Genomic DNA, 27,094 nt, shown 5'->3' with positions numbered 1-27,094 from the left:
CCAGATATCCGCCATCAAAGATTCGAGGTTAAAGGGAAGGCGGTTAGAGAGGACGAACGAGGAGCCAAAATATCCGCCATCAACTAGATATTACGGCGCAGATACGCCCGATATCAATTGCAAATAGTGTTTTACTAGAAGAAAGGGATTTTTACCTTATTTAGACTTGTACGAGGATTGAAACTCCCATATTATATAAATGGGAGAACATTTTTATTTTTACCACTTTGGCACGCATATCAAAGCAAAGAAGTTTACTTTTGTCTTCTAGCTATGTTCAAAGTGTTATTTAGTTGTTCATTTCTTTGGTTGCAACCGAGCTCATCTCGAGTGCTCGATCGGAACCGATTTCTAGCATTCAAACTTAACGCCATGCTTAATTATTTCATCACATTTGGTTTGATCGCCTTGTTTTCCTTTAATTCAATTATTTTTTGTTCTTAGATCGTTCGTGCTAAATTAAATCACGTATCCTTTAAACCGTGTACAAATTTAATTGTTACTCATTTTAAGGGTAAACAACTAGTCTCAAGAAAGTGTTCCATTAGAAAAACATAAGGAGCTTAGCACATTATATAGCAGTATAATTTACGTAAAAGAATAGTCAATAGATTGTTAATTAGTCATAAGTTAATAAACCTAATAAATATAGTCTATAAGTTAAATTTTATAAATGCCGATGGTAATAGGACTGCAATCCGCAAAGTATTCGAATGGGTAACGAGATTTAGTGAATAGAATCCAGACCTATATACGAGGTAATAGCCATTGTGTTACACCAAGTGAAAAAGTTATAAGTCGAAGAAAAAAAGAACTTAGATAATTGATAAAATAGAGACCGAGCAAGTGTTGCCCGAAGCATGAAAAAGGGGTTATTTCTAATGCGAACTAGTTTTTAGTAAGGGAAAATGATGTGATACATCAAACATTTACATTATATTTATTATTTGTAACTATACTTTTAACAAATTTACCATCTGCAGCTATATTTGAATGTTATAGTAAATTCATAAAATAAGAGATTAACTGTTTCGAACTAAAATAATAGAACAACAAGATCTCGTAGTTGAGTTGGTTAGAGCGTCCGCTTAGTTACGAAGGTCTTGAGTTAGACTCTCAACACGAATATTTTATTTTTCTGTATTATGTATTTCACCTTGATAGTATTCGTTGTATCATTTGTATACACCCTTGTATTTCGCCTTGGTTACAATTAATACATATTGTATTCGTTATACGAATGAATACAATTGCACGAACGGATACAGTTGATATACGTTGTATTCGTTGCGCGAATAAATACAATGGACACATGCTGTATCCGTTGCGTGTTTGAATAGAAGTGATATAAGTTAGTAACAATTGAATAGTAGCTATAAATGGTAATTAGACAAATTATAGCTACTAGGCTCTAAACTATAGCAGTTTATGAAAATTCCTCTTTCTAGTATTGCAATTTATGGGATTTAATAGGATTTTTTTGATGTTTCTAGTTAAATTTTCTTTTTTCACACTTTCCGTTACACTTTATAGTCAGAGTTTGTCAAATACTTAGTAGAGATCAAAGGTGCTCATTTTTGATAAATTTAAAGGATCAAAATAGCTGAGGAGTATATTTAAGAGATTATTTATACTCAAATAGTCAAATATAAGGGATCATTTTTGTCACAGTTGGATTGAGAGCTGGACTCTTAAATTTGGGCCCGGTTTATAGCCCAAATGGGCTTGGGTTTTCTAAACCGAATAAAGAGTGGGATTGAGAGCTATAAAAAACAATTTAGCCGGGACTCTGAAAAACCTCCAAAATCTTGCATTCTCCATCTTATCAAGCAGTGAGCAAAGAGTAGAAGACAAAGGGTTCAAAGGATGAGCAGGTCGGGTCAACCTCCGGATCTCAAAAAGTAGGTTTTTTTCTCTCATGGACCTTAGCTTCTCATTTTCCTATACTTGTTTTTTTTCTTTTCCTATGTGAATTTGGGGATTTCTTATTCCTTTGAATTTATTCCGTTTTGTTTGCTTTCTGCAGGTATATGGACAAGCAACTTCAAAGTAAGTTACTAATGCTTTATGTTCTTACGTACTGCTTTATTTGGATAGTTAATTTGTTATTTCTGCAGTTTATTCAGATTTAAGTATTTTTTGTCAAAAGTTTAGGGTTTATGCTTCAGGCCTCTAGTAGACTACCCCTCTTGGGTTTATGCGATGCGTATGCGATTGACACATAGGGATTCTCATTTTGTTTATGCTGCTTCAATTCTTCAATCCATGTGAAATACCAACATTTACATACACCTATGCGTTTTAAAACTATGATGTTTGAGTGTGTTGATAACTTATGTTAATTTTACGTGCTATTTCTGTGTGTTGATAACTTATGTTAATTTTACCTGCTATAAGAAACAGAGGCTGTCAAAAACCTTTTGTTTACCTGCTATAAGAAACAGAGGCTGTCAAAAACCTTTTGTATGCACGGGTCATTATCTTTTGTTAGACATTATTCAAAATAGACACTCTATGTCATCTGTGGACTAGACATGATAAATCATCCTCTCAGAAATAGATGTAAGCCAAGGATGAATCCGATGTGCTTGATTATATCATCCATGACTCAGCTTCAACAAAAAATATTGTCTAGAAAAAAAAAAGAAAAATATTGATCTAAGCGGCATTGGCTAGAGACGCCTATTTTGCGTGTTAAAGCAGCTGCATAGTGTTCTCAAAGATTTCTTCTGAAACAAAAATATCCGTTGGGTTTGAATATCATAGTTGAACCACAATGCTCCCTTTAATTGGAAACATTACTTTGCTGTGTTTCCTTTTTCCTTTTTCTTTTTATTAGATACATTAAGGGGAACCTTGATGTAACTTGTAAAGTTGTTGCCATGCGACCAGGAGGTCACGGGTTCGAGCCTTAGAAACAGCCTCTTGCAGAAATGCAGGGTAAGGCTGCATACAATAGACCCTTGTGGTCCGGTCCTTCCTTGGACCCCGCGCACAATGGAACTTAGTGCACCGGGTTGCCCTTTTTAGATGCATTGCCACATCAATTCAAGTTGGTTACACAAACTTTAGACCTATATGACATGAAGGTAAAGGGAGTCGGTAAAACCTAGATTTTTAGTGCATCAGTCTCATTTCAAGCCCATAGGCAGACTTCGTAGTTAGTACACATCCTAGAACTGATGTCGATTTTTTAGTTGTTTATGCTTGGAAGTTTCGATTTATTGCTATCCTCTTAAGGTCGTTCGTGATAGCTATCAGGGTTCGTCACTCATGGTTTGTGGTTGCTTCAGCGAAATCATGATTTCATTGTAAAGCCAAAGTGAGTGGAGATATTTTGGACTCCATTGTACTCCTTTGATTTCATATTTCACTCTTGGGTCAAAACTTCATTATGGCCATACAGCTCTATCTTTAACATACAATTCCACATTCTTGAACCTGCATTCTTGGAAATGTTTTTTACAATAATCCAAAAGCTGGAAAATGCTGTATTTCCTAGTTGGGGCAAGTTGCATTCTGCTTGCAATTGGAGTGTAAATACATCTGTTCTAAATGCCTATTTGGTATTTTGGTTGTTGCTAAGCAGGGAAGGAAAGAGAAGTCCATCATTAAAGGATGTAGAAAATACATAACTTCTGGGCTTAGTTCAAGTGGCAAAGGCTAAGGAACTTGTGGCATAGGTCACTTGTTTGAGCATGGGCCACGCAAACTACGCCTAATATTTAAGTGGAGAAGGGTAGAGGGGCGGATCCACTATCCTCCGGTTCCAAATGCTGCTATTGGTCCTAAGAATAGGACCTGGGCAGATTTCTTGGTCATAAAAAAAAAAAACATAATTTTAATAAGCTCGGAACTTTCTTTTCTTTTCCACATATCGATAAGCTGCAACAGATGCTCTTCGTGTGTTTCTTGCAGGAACTAGCGCTCTGTGTCATGGTTCCTTACTAGATTAGGAAATATTATCTTCCAAATGTTGCTCTATTCTTATGTTTAAAACAATCTCTTACTTTTCTTCCAAAAAAAAAAAGATGGAAGAGGGAAGAAAATGACAAGTCATGAGTTAAAGTAATTCTTGTAAACTAGGAGGAGGTTGTGGTTCATGAGCAAGTGAACCGTGTTAAAATTGCCGAGTCTTAGCTCAGCTGATATCTGATGGATAAAAGTTCCTATTCTCTCTTTTATAGCATTCTCCTCATTTGCATTTTCTTTGCTTTCTGTCAATGTGTATGCTTTTCTTGTAAGTCATAAAAGGGGGTAACAACTGAACAAGACAGATTGATTTTGGTGAGTGAACCTTATTCTTTGTAAGGGCATTTGTTTTTTTTTTCTCCTTTTGATAAGGAAAAGTTATAGGAAAAGCATTCGTACCTATCATGAACCAAATGAAAACAAATAATGTTAGGCGATTTTAAATGGTTTAGTCTGATCCTTATTTAATTTATTTTCAGTAGAACTCCGGTTAACTGCAACAAGCAAGCATTCGGCAGGCATGTCCTATCATTTTAATGTTAGTTTATTGAACTAGTCATTAGTTTTAAGATAAAGAATATTCTTTAAGTGGTTTTTAGGGCTCTTAAGTTTCTGGACAAACTGCACTGTGAAGTGTAGTTGCTTGGCTATTGCTATCTTCTGCACTGCTTACATTTGTCCATGCAAAATTGCTAGATATCTTTAGATAAATAAGGTAATGTTATATATGAAATCAACATCATTAGATTGCTGGTGGTGTGAAAATTACAATAAAAACAAGTCCGTACTGACTGTAAATAGCGAATGAAGTTGAGCATGACCTTTACATCTTGCGTGTCATGTACAATTGCCATATTGCTCAAAAAAGACAGCATTGAAATGCATACAAACTAAGACTATCATTTTGCAACTTTTGTCCAAGCATAGATGCCCCTTCACTTGAATAAATAACTTATCTTTTTGAAGCTGGAAATTGCATCAGCCTTGTATGCGTTCCTACATAGAACTTATTGATAGTGCAATTGAGCAGAGTTCTTTTTTAAAATTTCCCTATATCATTTTTTAACGAGAGAGGCTCAATCTTTATGGTCTGCACACACACACACACACATATGTTAGTTAATTGCCTTATGAGGTTATATGTTAGTTAATTGCCTTATGAGGTTGCTATCACATTTGAGTAATGCTTTTTATCTTTTACAGTCAAGCTGAATGCCAACCGCTTAGTAATCGGCACTCTTCGTGGGTTTGATCAGTTCATGAATTTGGTCATTGACAACACCGTGGAAGTTAATGGCAATGAGAAGAATGAAATTGGCATGGTGGTGAGTCTCTTATTCCCTTTTCTTTTTCTCCCTTCCTCTTTGCATGCAGTTCATCTCTGGATGTTTGGATCTCATATCCGTGTATACAGGTGTAAAAGCCAGACTGTTAATATATGATTAACAAGCCTATTTTCTTTGGAACCGCATTTGATTTTTTCTAATTTGATGAGATTTTGTTGCTTTAACTGTTACTTTTTAATCTGGAAAAGCTACATAAGGATAAATGTCCCGTAAGTGAATGTAAACTGGTCCTTAATTTCTCTTTCAGGTAATTCGCGGTAATAGTGTGGTGACTATTGAAGCATTAGAGCCAGTTGCCAGAGCGCAGTAGCTCTAAGGTATCTTTGTCTATGCTCTAGATTCTGCTGCTGCTCTTTAAGGAACATATATTTGTACCAAGTTATTCAGTATTTGACTAGATGACAGTTAACATGACAATGGATTTCAAGTTTGTTTTTTGATGCTCTCTCTATTCATGTAGAGGACAATGTGCTGAATGAAATTTCTCTTGTGTTTCATTTTTTCCCCAATTAAAATGAGCCCTTTTAACGCTCTAAAGTAAAAGGTGTTTTTCTGCCATTTTCAGTAGTCATAAAAATAGGCTCTCTCATAAAAAGAGAGCTTTAGTACCATTTCTCAATGGAAGGGCTGAAAAATAGAAAGATACCTTCTGACAAACTGGAGAAAATTAAGTGCTTATTCTTCGGAAAAAGGCTGCCAATAAATGACAGTAATTTGTTTGTTAAGTCCTGAAAATGGAGCAGTTTATTTGTTATTTTTACTGTTAAGCCTCTTTATAACAACCTCATTTGTTCAAGATATTTTTAGATGTTATAGCGAAGTGCTGTTATAGAAAATATATATTATGACAGAAAATGAAATTTGGTTCCGAAAAAAATTTGGCTTTTATAGTGAAGTGCTGTTATACAAGGATGTAGTTATAAAGAGGCTATGTCAAGCGATAAGCAGTTCAGTGACCCAAGATTTCAAGATTTTTATACTTAAAAAGTGACCAGTATACCAAAATCTTATTTATCAGCACTTAATGTAAATGGAAGATACTAAATTCTAGGTAAATAGGCTATGCTGTAATGTCATATTATTGATACAGTGCGTATCTCAGTCATCAAATCACTTTTATGCTTTTATTACTCTTGTTAACTTATGATTTATTTTTGAACTAATAAAGGTGAATTCAGTGAAAAGTCAAAAACCACTTGGTGGAAATCATGAGCTGATACTTGGTCAAAATACTAAGTTGACTGGCTGACGGAAATTAATTATATTCGTTAGCCTAAAAATGTATAAAATATATATATTATATGTATGTAATCATACAAATATATAAAAAAAAAAATATTATCGGCTATTACTTTTGGGAACGGATAAAAATAAATATTTCTCATGATACTTGCTAAAGAGTTAGATGGTAGCTCAATATAAGTAATTAAGAGGTGTTATATTTAGCCCATATAAATGTAATCTATTCAACCCATCCAAGTTTGATCGAGTTGGATAGGGGATGAATTCATTAATGGGCCGAATTGGACTGATTGGATTTGTGTAAGGATCCCTTTCATTAATGGGTCCATGCATCCCAAATTAACTCACTAGTGTTGGGTCAATTTGAACAACCGATATAGTGTAAATTAATTCGTAACGAAAACCCAAATAGTGCTCACCTAATTTCTTAAACTATAAATAGTCGGTGGATGTATAATGTATATTCAATTTATGTATAATATATGCATAACTATACATAATCAATATATAATGTATGTATACCGACTAAAAAACATAAATATTAAATCTGACGGGCTATTTGTGTAACAACCACTTGTTTTAACTTACTCAAATTTGACATAGGCGCAAAGCTTCTGGGCCGTACTTGTATAACTAGGATTAAAGTGAGGAAATAGAGTTAATACGTTTTCTTATTACGAAAAAGTGAATTCCCGTCAATCAATAGTACAATAACAACAACAACCCAGTATAATCCATTAGTGGGGTATGAGGAGGGTAGTTTGTACGCAGATTTTCCCTCCCTCCAAGAACTCTCCACCTTGCTCTTGGGGTGACTCGAACTCACAACCTCTTGGTCGGAAGTGGAGGGTGTTCACCAGTAGAGCAATCCTCTCACAAAATTTTAAGATATTAATGGCTAATTTTAAAGCAAGAGAAGCAAAGTTTTTATTAGAAATTCTGCCTTTTCATGATATTTAGAAGCACTTCTGCAACTCTCTCGCAAAATTTTTAAATTTATGGAAGTTTCTCAATGGTAATTTAGGCCTATAACATCAAAGCAGAAATTTTGAAATTCTATCCATTTTCACAAGTAATTAAAGTGAAATGCGTGGTGTTAGTATGTAAATTATAATTGCAAGATGCTCAAGGGCTATCTACTTCATTTGTTAAGTGACTTGTTTAGATTTAGTATTAAATTTATTACTTCTTAAGACAGGATTTTGGACGTTGACTGAAATACTTTGAATTCAAAATTTGCACTATAACCAAATCCTCCCTTGTGTAAAGAAATCTGGTATTACTACAGCAATTCTGTTGGGTTTACTAAGAGAAAATACAAATCGGATAAAATTAGAAACTATATAAAAATAATTACATAATTTCTATATTTAAAAATATTTAAACAATATATAAAAAGTTATAGTCAAATGAAAAACTGTTTGACTCACCTGCAACGTATTTTTGAATATTATGATTAATTATTAACATTACTCATTAAAATATTCTAAGCGAAGATGTTAGCAATACCATTATGGTGATATAATTAGCAATGATTAGTAAATTTCGGATTGATGTGTAAATTAAAATGCTATGCATGTGAATACCTTTTAATTTGCAAGCCTATTATTTGTTGTGAGTTTTTAAGGAAAATATTGAGGAATTTGCTCTTTCGATATTATCTTAAATAAGAAAGATTGAGACTCGTACTGTAGAACAAGCGAAAGAAAACGTAAAATTTCGCGTTATTGGCACTATTATGCATGTTATATTATAGCCTTTTCTTAGCAAATGGTTATTTTGTCTCTCTTCTTCAAAATATTCACAATACTATTAAATAACAATTTTGTTAAGCTAATCTAATTAACTTCATCTATTAATTGATAATCATCCATTCATTAACCACTCACCTATTCTCTACTCTCCAAAAACAAATAAAATTTTTAAAAACATTCAAAATTCAAATATAAATTCCCCTTATACCCTCATACTCCAAAGACCCCCCCCCCCCCACACACACACATCTTCTTTCTATATAAATTACTAGCACTTCCATTGACAATCAAGAAAATTAAGCTATGGCTAGTCAAAAGTTGTACACTTTTAGAGAGTTCATAGCAGAGTTAGATTCTCAAGAACAAAAGTTCTTTAAGAAACTAACCTCTAATGATAAATTTGATGATAATCCATGTTTGGCAAATGAGATGTTTGGTGAAGATGGCTTTGTTCCTCTTTTGCCAAATCCTCAAAATGACAAGGAAAATGGTGAGATGAAAACGTTGGTTGATGAGAAATCTTTAAACCCTGAAAGGTAATCACTAACTTGTTTTAGAGATTAACCGTTCTCTCTGTACTATTTTATATGTTACTCTTTTCTTTTTAATCTGTATAAAAAAGAATGACACTTTTTCATGTTTGAAAACTCTGTACCTTTAAACTTTCTTTCTTTCTTTCGCCGGCCATATAAATGAAATAAAGGAGTAATTTTCGTGGATTTTTAACATCATTTATCTATTATTTTCCTATGTTTGTATAAAATTAAGCTAGTGATTTGCTCTTGATGCAGGAAAATAAAGTACAGAGAATTTGATAATGAAGGTGATAATAAGATTCAAGATTTGGCAGTGGAAAATGAAACAAGAAATTCACATGGGGAAGAAAACTGATAATGAAAAATGAAGAAAGAGATTATATTGAATTTGCCCAAGTGTTTAGGTTTTCCAGTTTGTTTATGAAAACTTTATTCTTGTCTATTAGTATTGTTGGAAAAAATTACTACTAATAGGCTTCTAGATCTCTATGAACAAATTAAATGTACCCTTTTACAGTTTCAGTCTAAAGATTTAGAAAGCATTAATTCAGTCTCTTAATTATTACCGTTGCTCCTCAATTTCTTAATTTGTTACAATAATTTTAAGTTATAGTTTTAGAAGATGTGTCAATGGATTTACAAAGAAACATAGGATTGAATATGTTTCAGCAATACTTAATTTCAAACTGAAAAACAAATTAAAATGAGTAGTAAATTATTCTCTTAATTAATCTTCTGATATTAATGAACTGAATCTCAGAAGGGAATTACTGAAATCTATCGATTAAGTAGCCATTTAACATCTCTGATTCGCTCACATTTTCCTTTTTTTCTCGGGTAATTAAAACCGTAAACCTAAGTTCGCTAAGTGTTTACTCAAATACCACCATATAATAAAAGGTGTTACGTGAATACATGTTGGAGGGAGAGAATTACGTCCGATACTATTATTATAACAAATATGTTGAAGGGAGAGAATGACGTACGATACTACTATTATAACAAATATAATGTACTTCACGATTGAACTAGTTGACTGTCACGATCTGAAATTTTTACCATCAGGATCGTGATGACGCCTAACATTTCACTTGCTTGGCAAACCAACGTTAGAGAATCATTAAACCAATCATTATTCCATTAAGTAAATAACAACAATTAGCTAAGATGAAATATAATGAGTGCGGAATAATATAAAAACTGCATTAATTTCTACCACCCGGATCTGGAGTCACAATTTACGAAAATTCTAGAATTCACTACAAGTAATAGTTTGAAAGAAATACAACTGTCTGAATGAAAGAAATAGTAGAACAAAAAAGATACACGAGGACTTCAAGATCTGTGAACGCCGGCAGATCTACCTTGAGTCTCTCGATAGCGGTCCAATAGCAAAATCTCAATCAACCCGAACCGGTACCAAAATCTGCACAGAAAGTGCAGAGTGCAGTATCAGTACAACCGACCCCATATACTGGTAAGTGTCGAGCCTAACCTCGACGAAGTAGTGACGAGGCTAAGGCAAGGCACCTACAAATCAACCTGCACAATTTAACAATGTATATACAAATAACAGTAATGAAGAACTAGACAGGAAATATTGGGAGGGGGAACACATGCTGGGGGAAATACGAGATAAGGAACTACAGCAGAATGATAACTGGAACAACCAATATACTATGAATCAACAGAAACAACGAATACAGTAAAGGAAAAATACACGGCATCACCCTTCGTGGTTTTACTCTCAATCTCACCATAAAAATAATAGAAACATCACGACATCTCCCTCCGTGCATTAAACTCTCATATCATGGCACGATATCACCCTTCGTGCATTAACACTCACAATATGGCACGACATCACCCTTCGCGCTTTTACACTCACAATATGACACGGCATCACCCTTTGTGCATTAACACTCACAATATGGCACGACATCACCCTTCGTGCTTTTACACTCACAACATGGCACGACATCACCCTTCGTGCATTAACTCTCATATCATGGCACGACATCACCCTTCGTGCATTAACACTCTCTCTTACCATAATGCAATGAATAAATAATAACAGAGAGATAGAATAACAAGTACAAACTTTACTTCAACATTTGATTCCACAATATCAATAAATAAATATTCAATTATCACCAGAAGATCCGTAAACATGATAAGAACGATTAATTTAACAACATTAGACTAAACCTGTAGCAATTAGGCATGGGAAAGAGACAATATAAGAAAAATGGGAGAAACAGGGAAAACAGGTAAATTGGCGGCGCATAAGTACTCGTCACCTAACATATACGTTGCTCACATGAATTTCACATAGCAAATAACCTGAGGTTCCTAATTCTCTCAAGTCAGGGTTAACCACAACACTTACCTCGTTTCGAAGGCCACTCAATATTCAATCACAACTTTTCCTCTAGAATTCACCTCCAAACCACTCGTACCTATTAAAAAATAATTCAATAATATCAAATATTGCGAAAGGAATCAATTACATTGCATAAATTTAGATTTTCCAAAATTTTCTCCAAAAAGTCGAAAATGACCCCGGACCTACTTGGTCAAATCCCGAGGTTCGGACCAAAATCCATTTACCCATTCACCCTGAGCCCGGATATATAATTAGTTTTGGAATCTGACCTCAAATTGAGGTCTAAATTCCCAAAATTTTTAAATCCTTAGTTTCTACCCAAACCCCTAATTCTACCATGAAAACTCTAGATTTTAGGTTGAAAATTTCTGAAATGAAATGGGTAATTGAAAGAAAATGGTTTAGAATCACTTACCAACACTTTAGGGAAGAAAATGACTCTTGAAAATCGCATCTAACCGTTTGGTTCTTGAAAATGTTGAAGAAATGGCTTAAGTCCCGTTTTGATTCTGTTTTATGCACTGGGCGATAGTGTGCATCGCGTTCACGAGGCCATTGTCGCGTTCGCGAAGAGCATAGCTACCAAGCCTTCGCGTTTGCAAGACCTTGCTCGCGTTCGCGAAGGTTACTCTCCCCTAGCCTTCGCGTTCGCGAGACATTGCTCGCGTTCGCGATGAAGGAAAGACCAACCCTCCCCCAAGTCCCCAAGTGCTTCGCGTTCGCGATGAGCCTGTCGCGTTCGCGAAGGGTAAATTCCCCATCACTCCGTGTTCGCGACGAGGCCTTCGCGTTCGCGAAGAAGAAATCTCAGCCTAACCAGTTTACTCTTCGCGTTCGCGATAGTACATTCGCGAACGCGAAGAAGGACATACCAGAACACCTGCTGCAGCAAAATACCAGATTTTTTCAAGTCCAAAACATCTCGTGGCCTATCCGAAACTCACCCGAACCCTCGGGGCTCCAAACCAAATATGCACACAAGTCTAAAAATATCATACGAACTTGCTCGCGCAATCAAATCGCTAAAATAATACCTAGAACTATGAATTTAGTACCAAATCAAATGAAATTTTCAAGTACACTTTAAAATTTCTATCTTCACCACCGGACGTCCGAATCACGCCAAATCAGCTCCGTTTCTCACCAAATTTCACAAATAAGTCATAAATATTATATTGGACCTATACCGGGCTCCGAAACCAAAATACGAACCCGGTATCAACAAGGCCAAACATCAATCAATTCTTAAAAATAATTAATTTTCAGACTTTTAATTTTCATCAAAAATTCATAAGTCGAGCTAGGGACCTCTGAATTCGATTTCGGGCATACGCCTAGGTCCCATAATTCGATACGGATCCACCAGGACCGTCAAAATACGGATCCGGGCTCATTTACCAAAAATGTTAACCGAAGTCAACTAAAATTAACTTTTAAGGCAAAAATTCTTATTTTTATCAATTTTTAACATAAAAGTTTTCCGAAAACACGCCCGGACTGCGCACGCAAATCAAAAAAGGTAAAAAATGAGAATTTTAAGGCTTAAGAGCGCAGATTCAAGTTCTAAAATATAAGATGACCTTTTGGACATCACATTGACTGATTAGCATGATACTCTTATGGAACCAATAACTTAACTAAGAAAGTTGCAAAAATTATAAGAGAAGAGTTTGATCTTGACCCAAATAAAAAATATTAATTAACCGCTTCATACATATACTAGGATGTGAATTTATAAGAGGCCACTATAAAAAGAATTTAGAATTTAACTGCCGAATCACCTTTTAAATTAAGCTTATGGGGACAAAATTGTGATTCCCCCAAATGTTGGTCCAAACAGCTCAAAACGGACAATACCTTTGCAATTAAATTTGACAGTAACAGTTGGAAGTCGATTATATAAATCCTTATTGTCTCTCCATATTGTTTCAATTAAACCTGTCCTCATTCTCATATACCAAAATTGAGGGTACATTTGATCAACACCTCCTAGATAACAAGTTAGTGAAAACGTCAATAAAATTTGACACGTAACGCAGACCTTTATTTTCTACTAAATTTCCATTAGAAAAGCTCCATCGATAGCTTATCAAGAGATTCAGAGAAATGTTCCAGTTGGAATTATAAGGAATAGAAAATTAGAAGAGAAAGTGGATTTAGAATATATATATATAATCAAATACCACCGTATTTGATGATTCCTATAGAAATTTTATTATGGTCTTAATTAGTTAGAGTCCAGAAGATGCAAGCCTTATGGTTACTTAATTTCTAAAACTTAAAATCCACATATGAGTGATTGCATCTCATAAATTTCTTTTGATCTCTGTATGTGACTATCTTGCTTAAGCTTATCATTTTCACCTAAGCTTAAGTTGTTAGAAATAACATATTTTTTTATTAATTTATTTTATCTTTATATATTAAATATATTTATATTTAGATTCTCGCCGTGAAATCCCATATAAGGGGATAAAATATTTTTTAACAAAGACAAACTTCATACTCAAGGTTCGACTTTAGAGATGTTTGATTAATAATAAAAGAATACTTACCACTTCATTCACACCTTTTATTGCTGCATGGCTTATCTCTTGTTTACATCGAAGATGCTCAACATCAAAATCGACAGAATTTAAAGCTTATGAGTTGTGAATTTGCTATCAAGTCCATATAACTTATTTTAATTATTAAGTTTCACAATTAAATATTTATATATATTTAATAATTTTTTTAATACAATACATAATCTAAACAAAAGCTATTAGTTTTTGCTCGTAATACTCTAATTCCGCTGCTGATCAGCGTGTCACCGCTAAACTCTTTGGGTAGGTTTTGTAGTTTTGTGCATGCAGTTTCTAAGGAAAAGAAGAGTAATAGCTCTCATTTGTCTTTACATGATTATTACACTTGATTCCAATACTCCAACTGTGTTTTCGGTTACAACACTTAAAAGTAATTTGACTAGCAAGGTTTGCTTTTGGCATTTAGCAATAATCGTAAAATCAAAGTTTAATTATTTCAAGCCACTGTAACTCTTTCTCAACTTTGAAAAAGTTACCATGGGTGCCACTCTTCATCAATTCTCACTTAAATCGCTTGATTTAATTAAAAAGGAAATTTTCAATGAAGTTTAAGAATTTATTTGATTTTACTTATATACCAAAATTAGTGTGCTAATTATAGAGGTGCAAGCACCATATAGAGATGCATATTTCCTCTCAGAGGCGGAGCCAGAGTTTGAAACATATGAGTTCGAAATTTCAGATCTTTTAAAGTTAATGAGTTCTAAATTAATAATTTGTAATATTTAATGAATTTCTTAAAAAAATACATGATTTGAACAAAAGTTGTTGTGTTCGGCCTAACCCGTATGTTCTACACTCCCTCCACCCCTATTTCCTCTTTGTACATTAAAAAAAGTTTAGCTTTTGCCAGCTGATACAACTTTATAGTTTGTACATTTTATTAAAAAAACATGCATAGATGAATATATTCATGTCTCCAAGTTGAAAAAAAAGCTCTAATAGCAAAGAGTAAACAACACACACACACACACATATATATATTAGTTATCTTTTTTTATTTTTATTATTTTTTGGCTAAATCGAATCTTTTAATAAAAATTTAACAAAGTCCTCGATATGTTCATGTTTGTAAGTTGAAATCAAGAAGACAGTAAAAATACTAAGAGCAAAGAATAAGCAACATATAACCTGCGAGGGTTAGTGATAGATCAGTAAATACTTCTTTATCCTTAATTAAAAGTCTCGGGTTTAAACACTGAATATGAAATTACCTTTGTTATAAAACACTTTAACCCCTAATATGAAATTTTTCGACGTAAATTCGAATTTAATTGATCCCCTATGTAGATAGACACCGAGTAAGAAAACAAAAAATTTTAAAAATTAAACAACATATAGTACTAGCTTTTTTCTTTTTGAGTGATTGAGTTAAATCTTTTAACTAAAGTTTAACAAATTTAAATCCATCCGTTACTAGTTTTTTCTCTCGTGTAAATCTCATTAGGGATGATATCATCACTCACTTATTACTCTTCTCCTCAACAAGAAATGTGAATGAAAAAAAGAGAAAACTCCACTCAACTAATTTTAACCTCATCTGCTCCATATGGTCAATATATATAGCACTAAAAATCAACTCCATTTTCTCCACTACTACACCTCTAATATCTCATTACTTCTGCATTATAAATCAAACAATTATGAAAAATCAGTTTCATGAATTAACACTTGAGGAATTTCTTGAAGAGATAACTAAACAAGAACAAAGTTTTTTCAAGAAAAAGGCTGCTGAGTCTGAGAAATCTTATGTTACTGAAATGTTTGGTGAGCTTTATTTTAGAGAAAATCCTGAGTCATCTATAAGTCACCTTTTTCCTCCAATGCCAAAACCTTCTTCTGCTAATGAAAATGCTAATAAAGCATCCATTTCAGAAGCTGAGTTTGAGAAAATTAGTATAAGTGAGAAGCTCCCCAATGGTGACATTGCTCTGCATGTGAATGAGATGCAAATAGGTATTGTTTTTTTTTTTCTCTTCTTAAAGGATAAAAGGTCGAAAATACCCTTCTGCCATATAAAATATCTTAATTTTACTCTTCGTTATACTTCAATTAGGGTCATTCATACCCTTACTGTTAGCGGATCGTCTCTTGCTCTTGACCTTAATGAGAGCTCCAACCCGAAGTTTAAAGTAGGATCCACAATTTTAAACTATAGTTAAAAGTAGAGAGCTAAATTAGAATTCTTTTTTTTCCCAAATTTTTTTTGACACGTGAAATTAATCTGCCGAGGAGCTATGTTAAAATTAAAGAAACTTATAAGACGATTTGCTAACCATAAGAATATGAATGATCCTTAAGTATACAGTAGAGGCGTAGATTTGGACTTTTCATTTTTCTTGATAACATGTCCCTAGTAAAATGATGGAGTTTTTTGATCTTTTTCTTTTGGGTTTAGCAGGTTAGTATGTGTTTGACTGTTTTATATCACTTGTTTTGATGCAGGGAAAGGGGGAGAGAAGAATCAAAAGCTTAATTAAAAGGAGGAAGAATGTGGTAGGAATGTGGCAGCTTAGAATAGTTAAAAATAAGTGGGCAAACTATAATGTAGCTGTAAAATAAATGAACTCAATGTTCTTGGTTTAATGGAGTCAATGTGATGCATGTTTGTGTCTATGGATTCTTAAGTTAAATTAAATAAACATCTTTAATTTTATGATGTCTTGATTAGTTAACTTGCTTATTATGAATTGGAATGAGGATGAATCGATCTGTAAGATCATAACAAAAACATAGTTTTTGTTTTTCTTATAGGCTCAAATTGTTTTCTATATATATTTAAAGACTAATATTTAATTTTTCTTTTCCTTTTCCGGTTTGTAAGTTTTGAAATAAGACAAGTTTAATTTGTTACATTTTGTCAAGTAGGTAAACTACGCATATCATTGCTCACAATAGTAAAAACCAAAAAAGAAGAAGAAAAGGCAAACAGATTACAGTTTTCTCAGTGAATTTTAGGGAAATCATGACCAGCTCACAGAAGTGAAAAATACGGGGAAGCATTCAATCTTATAAATGACTCTGAAATATGAAGTTAAATTAAAAGATTAAAATAAACTTAAGAAATTAATCAGTACAAAATTCTGAAAAAGCTAGAAAATATATGTACATGCACTTATTAATTACCTAGAAAATAAGAAAAATAACTTGTTACAGAAAATATAAAATTCTTTTCATTGTTAGCATATATCAGTTAAATCCAAACTTAAAAACTTTGAGCTTTGGACTAAACCTTTTGTTTCTTGCTTTTCTGTCCATATCTACCTTTGCAAAATTATGTTAGGTAGGTTGGACAAAACTATCCATTTTTATTTACTGTCGTCATCTAATTAGTGCATATATTTCTAATACGAAAAAATAGAAAATGCATAAAAAGAGAAGCAACGACGTATATCATACAGACTGCTAGAAAAGAATTCCAATGTTACAAGGAAAATAAATTTTAATGGAACTAAATATTAAACTTTTCGCTGTGGTACTCCTCTGGAGGGCGACTTCACGGACTATAGGTTAGCCCTAGCCCGTATGAGACATGAAGAAATGATTCCCTATGATTAAAATAAAAATAGAAGAAAACAATTATGGAAAAGTCTCATATAATTTATTTACTAATGTCCTATTGAAAAGGGCATATAATTAAAATAACATTTGCAATGAACCATGTAGATTAAACCAAGACCTCGACTAGTCTACCAAATATCTCAGCTAGGTAAGTGTTTGATCAAAAAGTGTAACTTTCGGCTAAACTATTAAATTTAAGTAATACTGGGTTAAATCTAGTTAAGGATAATAACACTAGATGCAAATCTTGGAAGCGTGTGTGTGTGGGGGGGGGGAGGGGGGCAGATCCCGTAAAGGTTTGATGACAATAAATACAAAATATTCTTAAGGCATGGGCAATAAAGGAGGTGTAACTAACAATAAATAGGAATAAATGACATTTAAGTAAATGAGGGGAATGATTCACCCAATAATGGATAAATTGGACGAATATTTCTCCTGACAGAAAGATCCAAGATTTGTTTGATCAATCCTCGGATCTGGTGGAAAGGTGTGGAATAATATGAACAAGAACTTTTATCAAAATGTAATCTTTGTATTTTTATCAGGCAGAGGGAATCTTTTTCTCAAAAGTGTTCTTATCAAATGAATATTACCCCCATTTTATCCCTTTCCTTTTCCCCTTATATCTTTGGCACATATCCCTAGCAAACCCTAATAGTACAAGTGCAAAGAATATTCACTAGAATATTCTTGTGCAGAGAATATTCACTAACCGATGCTATCCCATCAACGATGCTCGATCTCGGCCATCACTCGCTTCTTTACCGCGAACCTCGCTATCCCCTGGCCGTCCTCGACTGATTCTTTCCTTAACGATACATTTCCCTAAATATTTTAGGGTAGATTTTGGCCTATACAGTTAGTCCCTCCGCTTATTGAGGCCCTCCTCAGATGGACTTGACGAGCGGATATTGTGTAACGTGACCGAAGTGTTTAGATGATATGAACCGGTCGCGATGATTGGGGCGAGTAGACAGCGTGTCCCATTATGAGTCACAAGTTCTGGGGTTGTAACTCCCACGAATTAAGGTGACGCCATGGCGGTTGATGTCATTATGATATGATTACTCGAGACGTTGCTTCGTTTCGTGTGCATATTCTGACTGAGTTTGCCGCTTCGGTTACAATGCCATGTAATGATGGCTAGTTCCTTAGTTTCGATGCCTGCATCCTTATAAATAGGGGTGTGCGGGTAACGTTCCCAACCTTTACGAGATCTTTTGCCCCCAGCAAACTCTGTATCTTCTTCTTCTTCTTTTTCTTCCATTGTTTGAAACTTCTTTCTGGTTTTAGTGATTCTCGATACTTCTAACATTTCTGTACCTGATACATCTTCTCTCGAAAATATGGTTAACGTACCCACTGGTTCCGGCATGGCAACTGACCCTATCCCTTTGGCGGTGCGTATGCCTCCTCACGACGATAGTGATTCTGATGCCATTGAAGACGAAAACTTTCCTACGGTGGAAGAAATAATCCCTCGTAGTGAAAAAGTTAGGTCCGCCTTTTCGAAGATGCTTGAGGACGACCCTGAGGTCTCGGAATCGGCGATGAAAGAGGTCGATCTAGCTGAGCTTAGGGCAAAGTTCAAAATTCCTGCCCATATCGACCTGATCCCAGCAGGGCGCGATGTGGTACAAATACACCCCCCTGGTATTGCACGTTTTATGCGTATCCTTTCTACGTTGTCTATTCCTTTCCTCTTCTCCCAGTTGCGGAGGTTTTTTGCCGCTATTACGACATTTGCCCAGCCCACTCTCTCCATATATCTACAAGCTTATCCGCATGCTGACGAAATATGCAGAGGTGGGCGGAGTCGGGGTCACACTCCGCCACCTGATGCATCTCTTCGCCCTGAGTTTCTATAGGGGGACGATGTTGCACCTTCGCCATCGAGGAAGTAAATGTCTGGTGGTAAAGATGGACGACAAGGCAAATCGATAGTTCTAGCTCAACTACTTTTTCGTCAAGACCGAGACGTGGTGGTCAACGCGCTCAGATTCCCTGAGACTTGAAATTTTGCCCGTAAGTATCCCTTCTTTTATTTTTGTCAAGAGTTTGTTCTGCTTGTTTTAATCGTTGTCTGATATTCCGTCTCTTCTTCGTGCATCCGAGACTACTCCCCCTCCTTTGGTCGGGGATATTCATGGTTGGGCCAGTCAAATTCTGCCTCACACAGTGGGGATTCATGAATGGCTGGCCTTTTTTAAGAAGTTCGGGACTGTGCCTTCTGCGACCGGCGAGTTCATCTATATATATATATATATATATATACACACACACACTGTTTTTCTCTCATAGTCGCTTGCTTGCTATAGTTTGGTATAGGAAGTGATTATCTTTTAATCTTTTCTTTTCAGCTCAAGGATCTTCGAGGAGACCGAGGACTCCTGCTCTGAGGGCTCCTACTCCTGCATTTCGTAAGAGGAAGGCTTCTTCTTCTTCCGAATCTGTTCCCGTCATGACCGCGACCAGGCTTGCCCGATCGTCTGCTATGTTCCTTCTTCCACGGCTAGGTTTGCTTAGTTGTCGACTATATCTGTAGTAGAACTCCCGACTTCCCCTTTGAGTCATCTAGTAGATGGGTATGATGAAGAGGAATCGTCGCCGAGTGGTGGAAACTTGCTTCCCCGCAAGAGGAGATCAGTGGACATCGGCAAAGGAGTTGTCCGTGCTGTGAGTTCAGTGATGGGGGATTTCATCGTCCGAGAGATGGCGACCATAGATCTTGACGATGACGGCGAATTACCACGCGTGATTCTGCCACCATTTGAAGCCGAAGAAGTCATGTATCTCCATGAGACCGTGATGGAATTTGAAGGGCCATCGACGAGAGTCCCTGACGACTTGTGGCGGGATGAGCCATCGGTCTCTCAACCCACCGAGGATCCTTCTTCAAGGACCGACATAAAAGGTAAATGCGTAGCCGAGGAAGGTTACGAGACGGGATCTGGTATGGATGCTGAGGAGGTGAGGATGATGGGGGAGGGACTTCCCCGACTTGAGGTGAGATTGGAGGGGGCCACACGGACTATTGCGATCCCCATGGATCGGGATTTGCTGGTTGACACGGAGGACGTGGTCCCTTCTTTTGGTCCCATATGTTCTGATGTGGAGGGTAAAACCTTTGAAAGCGCCAATTTATCTGGGAGCATAGCCAGCCTCGCTCTTAGGGTAAGTTCTTGGATCCCTCTTCGTTTTTGTATGTAGACTTCAAAGCTTCGTTCTTATTCTTCATTTTCTGTTTTTCTTTCTTTCAGACTACGATTTTGGAGATTGAGAGCACCCGATGAGAGGAAAGGCGTAAGGCTATTTTTCAGAAGATGAAGCAGAAATATCGTGAATACCGTAACAAGCACCGCGAGATCTGTAGACGGTTCGGTGAGAGCGGCAATTTCCAGGCTCTCCGAGATGAACTGAAGGAGAAGGATGACGAGTTGGTAAGAGTCATTGGAAAATACAGCGTCCTTGAGGGGGCGTTAAGGGACAAAGAATAAGAGCTTGAGGTGAGTAAGGGTGTCGAGGCTCAATGTGCCAATCTTCAAGCCCAAGTGGTCTCATTGCGCGCCGATCTCGAGGAGTGTCAATTCAAAGCGGACGCCCTAAGTGGTGAGGTCGCTGAGAAGGTAGCAAACTTAAAGGAGGCGGAGTTAGTCCGATTGGGGGATGCGAGTAAAGCGGAGGCTTTGGAGATCATGATCCATATTCTTCATTCTGAGCGGGAGAGTGCTCTGGAGACGGATAGGCTCAGAGAGGAGCGACTTGATGAACGGATAGGGGAACTGGAAAAAGAGGCTTCATGTCTTTGTGATCGAGTTGCTACTCTCGAGATCGAGAAGGCACAGTTATTGGCTCAGACATATTCTTCCCGTACTTTTGCTTTTCCTGACATTCCTCGGGATTTGTACGAGGAATGAATTCACCCCAAGGCCCAGCTGGATATATTTAGAGATCTGATGGGGGCGGGAAATGTTTTAGAGTCTGACTTTGAGGATGCTCATGTTAAGGCACATGGAGCTCGGGTTTCTTGTGGCTATGATCCTGCTACACCGGAGGCTGGTGATGTCGAGGAGGGTGCGAGCGTGGATCAGATTGAACAGGACGCCTGGTATAAGGATGAGTATCCCGCTGGTGATGGCTAAGAGGCAGATGGAGATGGCCTAGGTGATCAAGCTGATGGCGCTGCTGGGACAGTCAACGATTAGTTGTTTTTTCTTTCCTTCTTTTTAGTTTAGCCACAGACTTGTGTATTTGTTTTGTGGGAGTGTTTTCGAGCCTTTGTAAAAAATATTCTACGTATGAAATGTTAGTTCTGTTACTCGTACCTGACTGTTTTTCTTCTGTTCGGGTTTGTATGCTTTTTTGATTTTGTTGCTTGGTTGCCCTAGTCATAATAACTTTGTTCAAGTAGTTTGAATGAGGTTGAAACAAATTCTTATGTTTGATTATGGCCGAGGGCCAGTAGGTGCTGGTTTGAATGAGGTCAAATACATCGCATATTTATTTATGGTCGAGGGCCGATTAGGTATTGATTCGAACGAGGTCGAACATCACCTATATTTAGTTATGGCCAGGGGATGAATATGTGTTGATTCGGATGAGGTCGAGTATAACCTATATTTAGTTATGATTGGGTTCTGAATAGGTGTTGATTCGAATGAGGTCGAATATAACCTATATTTAATTATGGCCGAGGGACGAATAGGCGTTGATTCAAACGAGGTCAAATATAACCTATATTTAGTTATGGCCGGGGGACGAATAGGTGTTGATTCGAACGAGGTTGAATATAAGCTATATTTGATTATGGACAAGGGCCGAATAGGCGTTGATCCGAATGAGGTCGAATATAACCTTTATTTAGTTATGGTCGGGGGTCGAATAGGTATTGATTCGAACGAGGTCGAATATAACCTATATTTAATTATGGCCGAGGGCCGAATATGCGTTAATTCGAATGAGGTCGAATATAACCTATATTTAGTTATGTCCGAGGGATGAATAGGTGTTGAGGCAACGTTGCTTTGGTTGTACGTTTGGCAAAAACATGGGTAAACTTCATGTATTTATGCTTTGTTCATACACTTAGAGAAATTTACATATTTTTCGGGCTGGCATTCCAGTCCCAGTTTATCTAGTCCCTTCATTGGTCGACTTGGAGAAGCATATTGAGAGGTTGAGCAACGAACTAGCCGTCTTGTGCCTCCGTCTGTTCGTATTTCAACTTGAAGTGTCCCATTCGTCGCCTCGTTAAAAACCTTCTTGAGAAAACCCAATTGGGAAAAAACTTGAGTGAGGGAAAAAAGAGTACGACTTGGAGGATTTTTTTCTTAAAAGTTGAAGTACTTGAGGTGTGTAATATTCCAATTGTTTTGTAGTCGCTTTCCTTCCATTGTTTCTACTGTGAATGACCCTTTGTTTGCCGTCGCCGTGATTTTGTAGGGGTTGTTCTAGTTTGTTCCTAGTTTTTCTTCTCGCTGGTCTCTGCTTGCTTGTGTTTTAGATTTGAGCACGTAGTCCCCGACTTTAAGTGGCGTGATTTTTGCCTTTTTGTTATAATAGCGTTCTGCTTGTTGCTTTTGGGCGACCATTCTCACGTAGGCCATATCTCTTCTTTCCTTGACTTCATTGAGTTACTGCATTCTACTGTCATCATTTTAGGGTCCGCTTTTGTGGGAGTACCTCAGGCTGGGCTCCCGACCTCGATCGGCATTACTGCATTAGTCCTATAGACTAAAAAGTATAGCATTTCTCATGTGCTCGTCTTTGGTGTTGTTCGGTAGGCCCAGAGTACTTCTGGTAATATTTCCAGCCATAGTCCCTTGGCGTCTTCGAGTTTCTTCTTCATGATATTCAGTATGGACTTGTTGGAGGATTCCACTTTCATGTTACCCGCGAGGTGATACGGTGTTGAGAGTATTCTTTTGATATGCCATTTCTCAAAAAATTCGATGATCTTTTTACTGTAAATTGGGGTCCGTTGTTGCAACTGATCTCTTTGGGGAGGCTAAAACGACATACAATGTTTTCCCATATGAAGGCGATTACTTCCTGTTCCCGCATTTGGGAGAATGCTCCTGCTTCTATCCATTTAGAAAAATAGTCAGTTAAAACCAAAAGAAATCGTACGTTACCTTGCCCCGTCGGGAGGGGGCCCACGATATCCATTCCTCATTTGATGAACGGCCAAGGGGAAGTGACTGAGTAGAGGTGCTCGCCTGCTTGGTGGATCATCGGGGCTTACTTTTGGAACTGCTTGCATTTTTTTACGAAATTTGCGACCTCTTTCTTCATGGCAGGCCAATAATATCCTGCCCGTATGAGGCATCTGACCAAAGCTCGATTGCCGGAATAAGCTCCACAATGGATTTCGTGGACTTCTTTAAGGACGCACCGTGTTTGATTTGGGCCTAAGCATTTCGCTAGGGGACTGTCATACGTCCTCTTGTATAGGTCGTTATGAATGATGATGTACCTGGCTGCTTGCATTCGAAGTTTCTTGGCTTCTTTTTTATCATCTAGGAGTACGCCATCCTGCAAATATGCAACAATACGGTTGCGCCAGTCCCAAGTCAAGTTTATAGTTCTTACCTCGATTTGATCTATCGATGAGTGGAGGAGGTGGACTACATTTCTTTCTCCGGTCGTAATGTTTTTGGTGGCTGCTGCTAATTTGGCAAGGTCGTCCGCCTCAGTGTTCTATGCTCAGGGGATCTGGTCGAGCTGACATTCGTCGAACTCGGGTAGTAGCTTGCAGATTTCGGTCTGGTACTTTTGCAACCTTTTCTCCTTGATTTGGAAAGTCCTTGTGACTTGATTGACCATGAGTTGAGAACCGTAGCGCAACCTTAGTCGCTTCGCCCTGTATTTGAGTGCTAGTTTCATTCCTATAATTACGGCCTCATACTCGTCCTTGTTGTTAGTCATGTATGGGCATCTTATGGACTGGCGAATCACTTCGCCTATTAGGACTTCGAGTACGAGTCCCAACCCAGATCCTGACGCGTTAGATGCACCATCGGTGTGCAGGACCCAGAGGTCTTGTGTTTGGGGAGAAGCGTGGACGACTTCTTTTTTGACTTCGGGTATTATTTTTGCATTAAAGTTGGCGACGAAGTCTGCAAGGACCTGTGACTTTATCGCTGTTCGCGGCCGATATGTAATATCGTGCTCGCTTAGTTTGATGGACCATTTGGCAAACCTACTTGATAGTTCGGGTTTATGTAAAATGCTTCTCAAGGGGAAAGTCATGACGACCGAGATGGGGTGGCATTGGAAATAAGGTCTAAACTTTCATGAAGCTACGACTAAGGCCACACCCAGTTTTTCAAGATGGGGGTATCTTGTCTCGGTGTCGACTAGTGTTTTGCTAATGTAATAGATGAGATATTGCGTACCTTTATTTTCTTGGACCAGGACTCCTCTCACAACTACTTCGGACACGACAAGATAGACGGGAAGGGGCTGTCCCGATTCCGATTTTGAGAGCAACGATGGCGAGGACAAGTACACCTTTAACTCCTTAAGAGCTTGGATGCACTCAGAGGTCCATTGGAGGCAATTTTCCTTTTTGAGTACGCCGAAGAACTTATGGAACCTATTGGAGGATCGTGAAATGAACCTCGAAAGGGCCGCGATATGGCCAGTCAACCTCTAGACCTGTCTTTTTGGTGGTCAAGTGCTCTGGTATCCCTTCGATGGCCTTGATTTGGTCGGGATTGACCTCGATACCTCGCTGCGACTCTAGGAAACCCAAGAATTTTCCTGAGGCCACATCGAATGCATATTTTTTGAGGTTCAGTTTCATGCCGTATTGCCTCAGTATGCCGAAGGCTTCTTTCAATTGGTCGATGTGATCTTCTTTACTTTTGGACTTGACCAACATGTCATCGATGTAGACTTCCATTATTTTACCGAGTTGATCTTTGAACATCTTTGTTACCAACCTTTGGTAAGTTGCCCCCGCATTTTTCAGTCCGAAGGACATGACCCTGTAGCAGTACGTCCCCTGGTGGGTGATGAAGGTGGTCTTTTCCTGGTCCTCTTCCTCCATGAGGATCTAATTATAGCCCGAGTAGGCATCCAAGAAACTCAGTAGCTCATGCCCGACTATTGCGTCGATGAGTTGGTCAATATGAGGTAATGGAAATGAATCCTGGGGCAAGCTTTGTTCAGTTCAGTGAAATCTACGCACATTCGCCACTTGCCGTTCTTCTTTTTCACCATGACCATGTTGGCGATCCATTGGGGGTACTTCGACTCCCTGGCGGAGCCATTTTCCAACAATTTCTCCACTTCTTTGCGTAGTGCATCATTAATTACGGAGTTGAATGTCACGACTCGAAATTTCCACCTTCGGGACTGTGATGACACCTAACATTTCACTTGCTAGGCAAGCCACCATTAGAATAATATTAGCCATTTTAAAATAATTTTAAATTAATTAATAACAAGGGAACCAATGCGGAAGTAAAGTCTGAAATGTAGTGAAAGATCCATAATAATAGCAGTGTCTAAATACCATCCCAAAATTGGTGTCACAAGTGCATGAGCTTCTAGAATAATACAAATAAAAGTCTGAATAAAATAAAATTGTCTAGAAACAAACACACAGCTAAAGTAAAGTAGACTGGGACTTCAGAACTGCGGACGCCGTGCAGTTATACCTCAAGTCTCCTCTGGTAGCTGAAATCCGAGCAAGTCTATGGTACGCCGCTGGGACCAACTCCGAAATCTGCACGAGAAGTGCAGAGTGTAGTATCAGTACAACCGACCCCATGTACTAGTAAGTACTGAGCCTAAACTCGACGAAGTAGTGATGAGGCTAAGACAGGTCACTTACATTAACCTGTACGCAATAATAGTAATAACCACAATAATATAATTAAATTAGATAACTCATTTTTAATAGTTGAAGCCAACTCACCAGTCATAACTAATTATTATTTTAACCAATTTCCGTTGCAGCGTGCAAACCGCTCCCACAATATATTCATTTTCAACCCTCCAATATATTTATTTTAATCAAGTATATATATAGACTTTTAAATAAGTCTGTTGCGGCGTGTATCCCAATCCCCCAATATGGACTTTTAATCAAGTCTGTTGCGGCGTGCAACACGATCCCCCAATATGGACTTTTTTAATAAGTCAGTTGCGACGTGCAACCCGATCCCCCAGTATATTTATTCACTTACCAATTCTTATAAACGAATTTGCCCCAATAAATGCAACAATTAGTATAAAATTATAAGACACCAAACATATAATAATTATAATTTATTCATGAAACAGACAATGACAAGTAGAAATTTATTTTGGAAATTACGGAGAAAATAGGCAGTTTAATATTTAATATACTAAATGTCAAGTAACAGTTAAGACACATAAATCAAATAACATGTAATAATTATTGCAGGAATTTAAGAATTAATATTTAACAAAGAATAGGAGAGAAATAATTATTATAACAATTAATTTGTATTTTAGAACAATTTATGATTTTCAAATAATTATGCAAAAATGGAAAATAGTTTAAAATGGGACGAATCCCAATTTTCAGAACTTAAGTTCTGTTTCTCGGATTTTTACCCTTCGCGAAGCACAAATTTGTGCTGTCTAATTTTTACTCTTCGCGAACGCGAGGGATACCTCGCGAACGTGAAGCTTGCCTGGCTTGGCCTTCTCGAACGCGAGCTGCCCTTCGCGA

The 27,094-nt window shown here is 37.1% G+C and overlaps 2 protein-coding genes and 1 long non-coding RNA gene across 5 annotated transcripts; all 3 read left to right on the top strand.

Moving 5' to 3' along the window:
• Positions 1-1,749: 1,749 nt before the first annotated feature.
• Positions 1,750-5,815, top strand: LOC104114363 (probable small nuclear ribonucleoprotein G). 3 transcript variants are annotated; one of them, XM_070175259.1, is made up of 5 exons: positions 1,750-1,901; positions 2,027-2,049; positions 4,455-4,490; positions 5,176-5,297; positions 5,566-5,815. In XM_070175259.1, the coding sequence occupies exons 1-5, from the start codon at positions 1,867-1,869 to the stop codon at positions 5,626-5,628; spliced, it is 279 nt and encodes a 92-aa protein (XP_070031360.1). In that variant the 5' UTR covers positions 1,750-1,866; the 3' UTR covers positions 5,629-5,815. The 3 variants fall into 3 exon arrangements, with proteins under 3 accessions (XP_070031360.1, XP_018632545.1, XP_009623086.1); XM_018777029.3 differs by having other exon boundaries at positions 4,452-4,490; XM_009624791.4 differs by lacking the exon at positions 4,455-4,490 and having other exon boundaries at positions 1,753-1,901.
• A 2,810-nt stretch (positions 5,816-8,625) lies between these two features.
• On the top strand, positions 8,626-9,412 carry LOC108948208 (uncharacterized). Its single transcript, XR_004511626.2, has 2 exons — positions 8,626-8,850; positions 9,106-9,412. It is a non-coding gene; the product is annotated as an uncharacterized lncRNA (long non-coding RNA).
• A 6,014-nt stretch (positions 9,413-15,426) lies between these two features.
• Positions 15,427-16,583, top strand: LOC104114364 (uncharacterized). Its single transcript, XM_009624792.4, has 2 exons — positions 15,427-15,777; positions 16,267-16,583. Exons 1-2 carry the CDS (start codon positions 15,465-15,467, stop codon positions 16,299-16,301), a joined length of 348 nt encoding a protein of 115 aa, XP_009623087.1. The 5' UTR covers positions 15,427-15,464; the 3' UTR covers positions 16,302-16,583.
• Positions 16,584-27,094: the final 10,511 nt, after the last annotated feature.

The sequence above is a fragment of the Nicotiana tomentosiformis genome, chromosome 5, assembly GCF_000390325.3.
Source record: "Nicotiana tomentosiformis chromosome 5, ASM39032v3, whole genome shotgun sequence".
Taxonomy (NCBI): Eukaryota; Viridiplantae; Streptophyta; class Magnoliopsida; order Solanales; family Solanaceae; genus Nicotiana; species Nicotiana tomentosiformis.
This window is presented reverse-complemented; position numbering and strand designations above follow the sequence as displayed.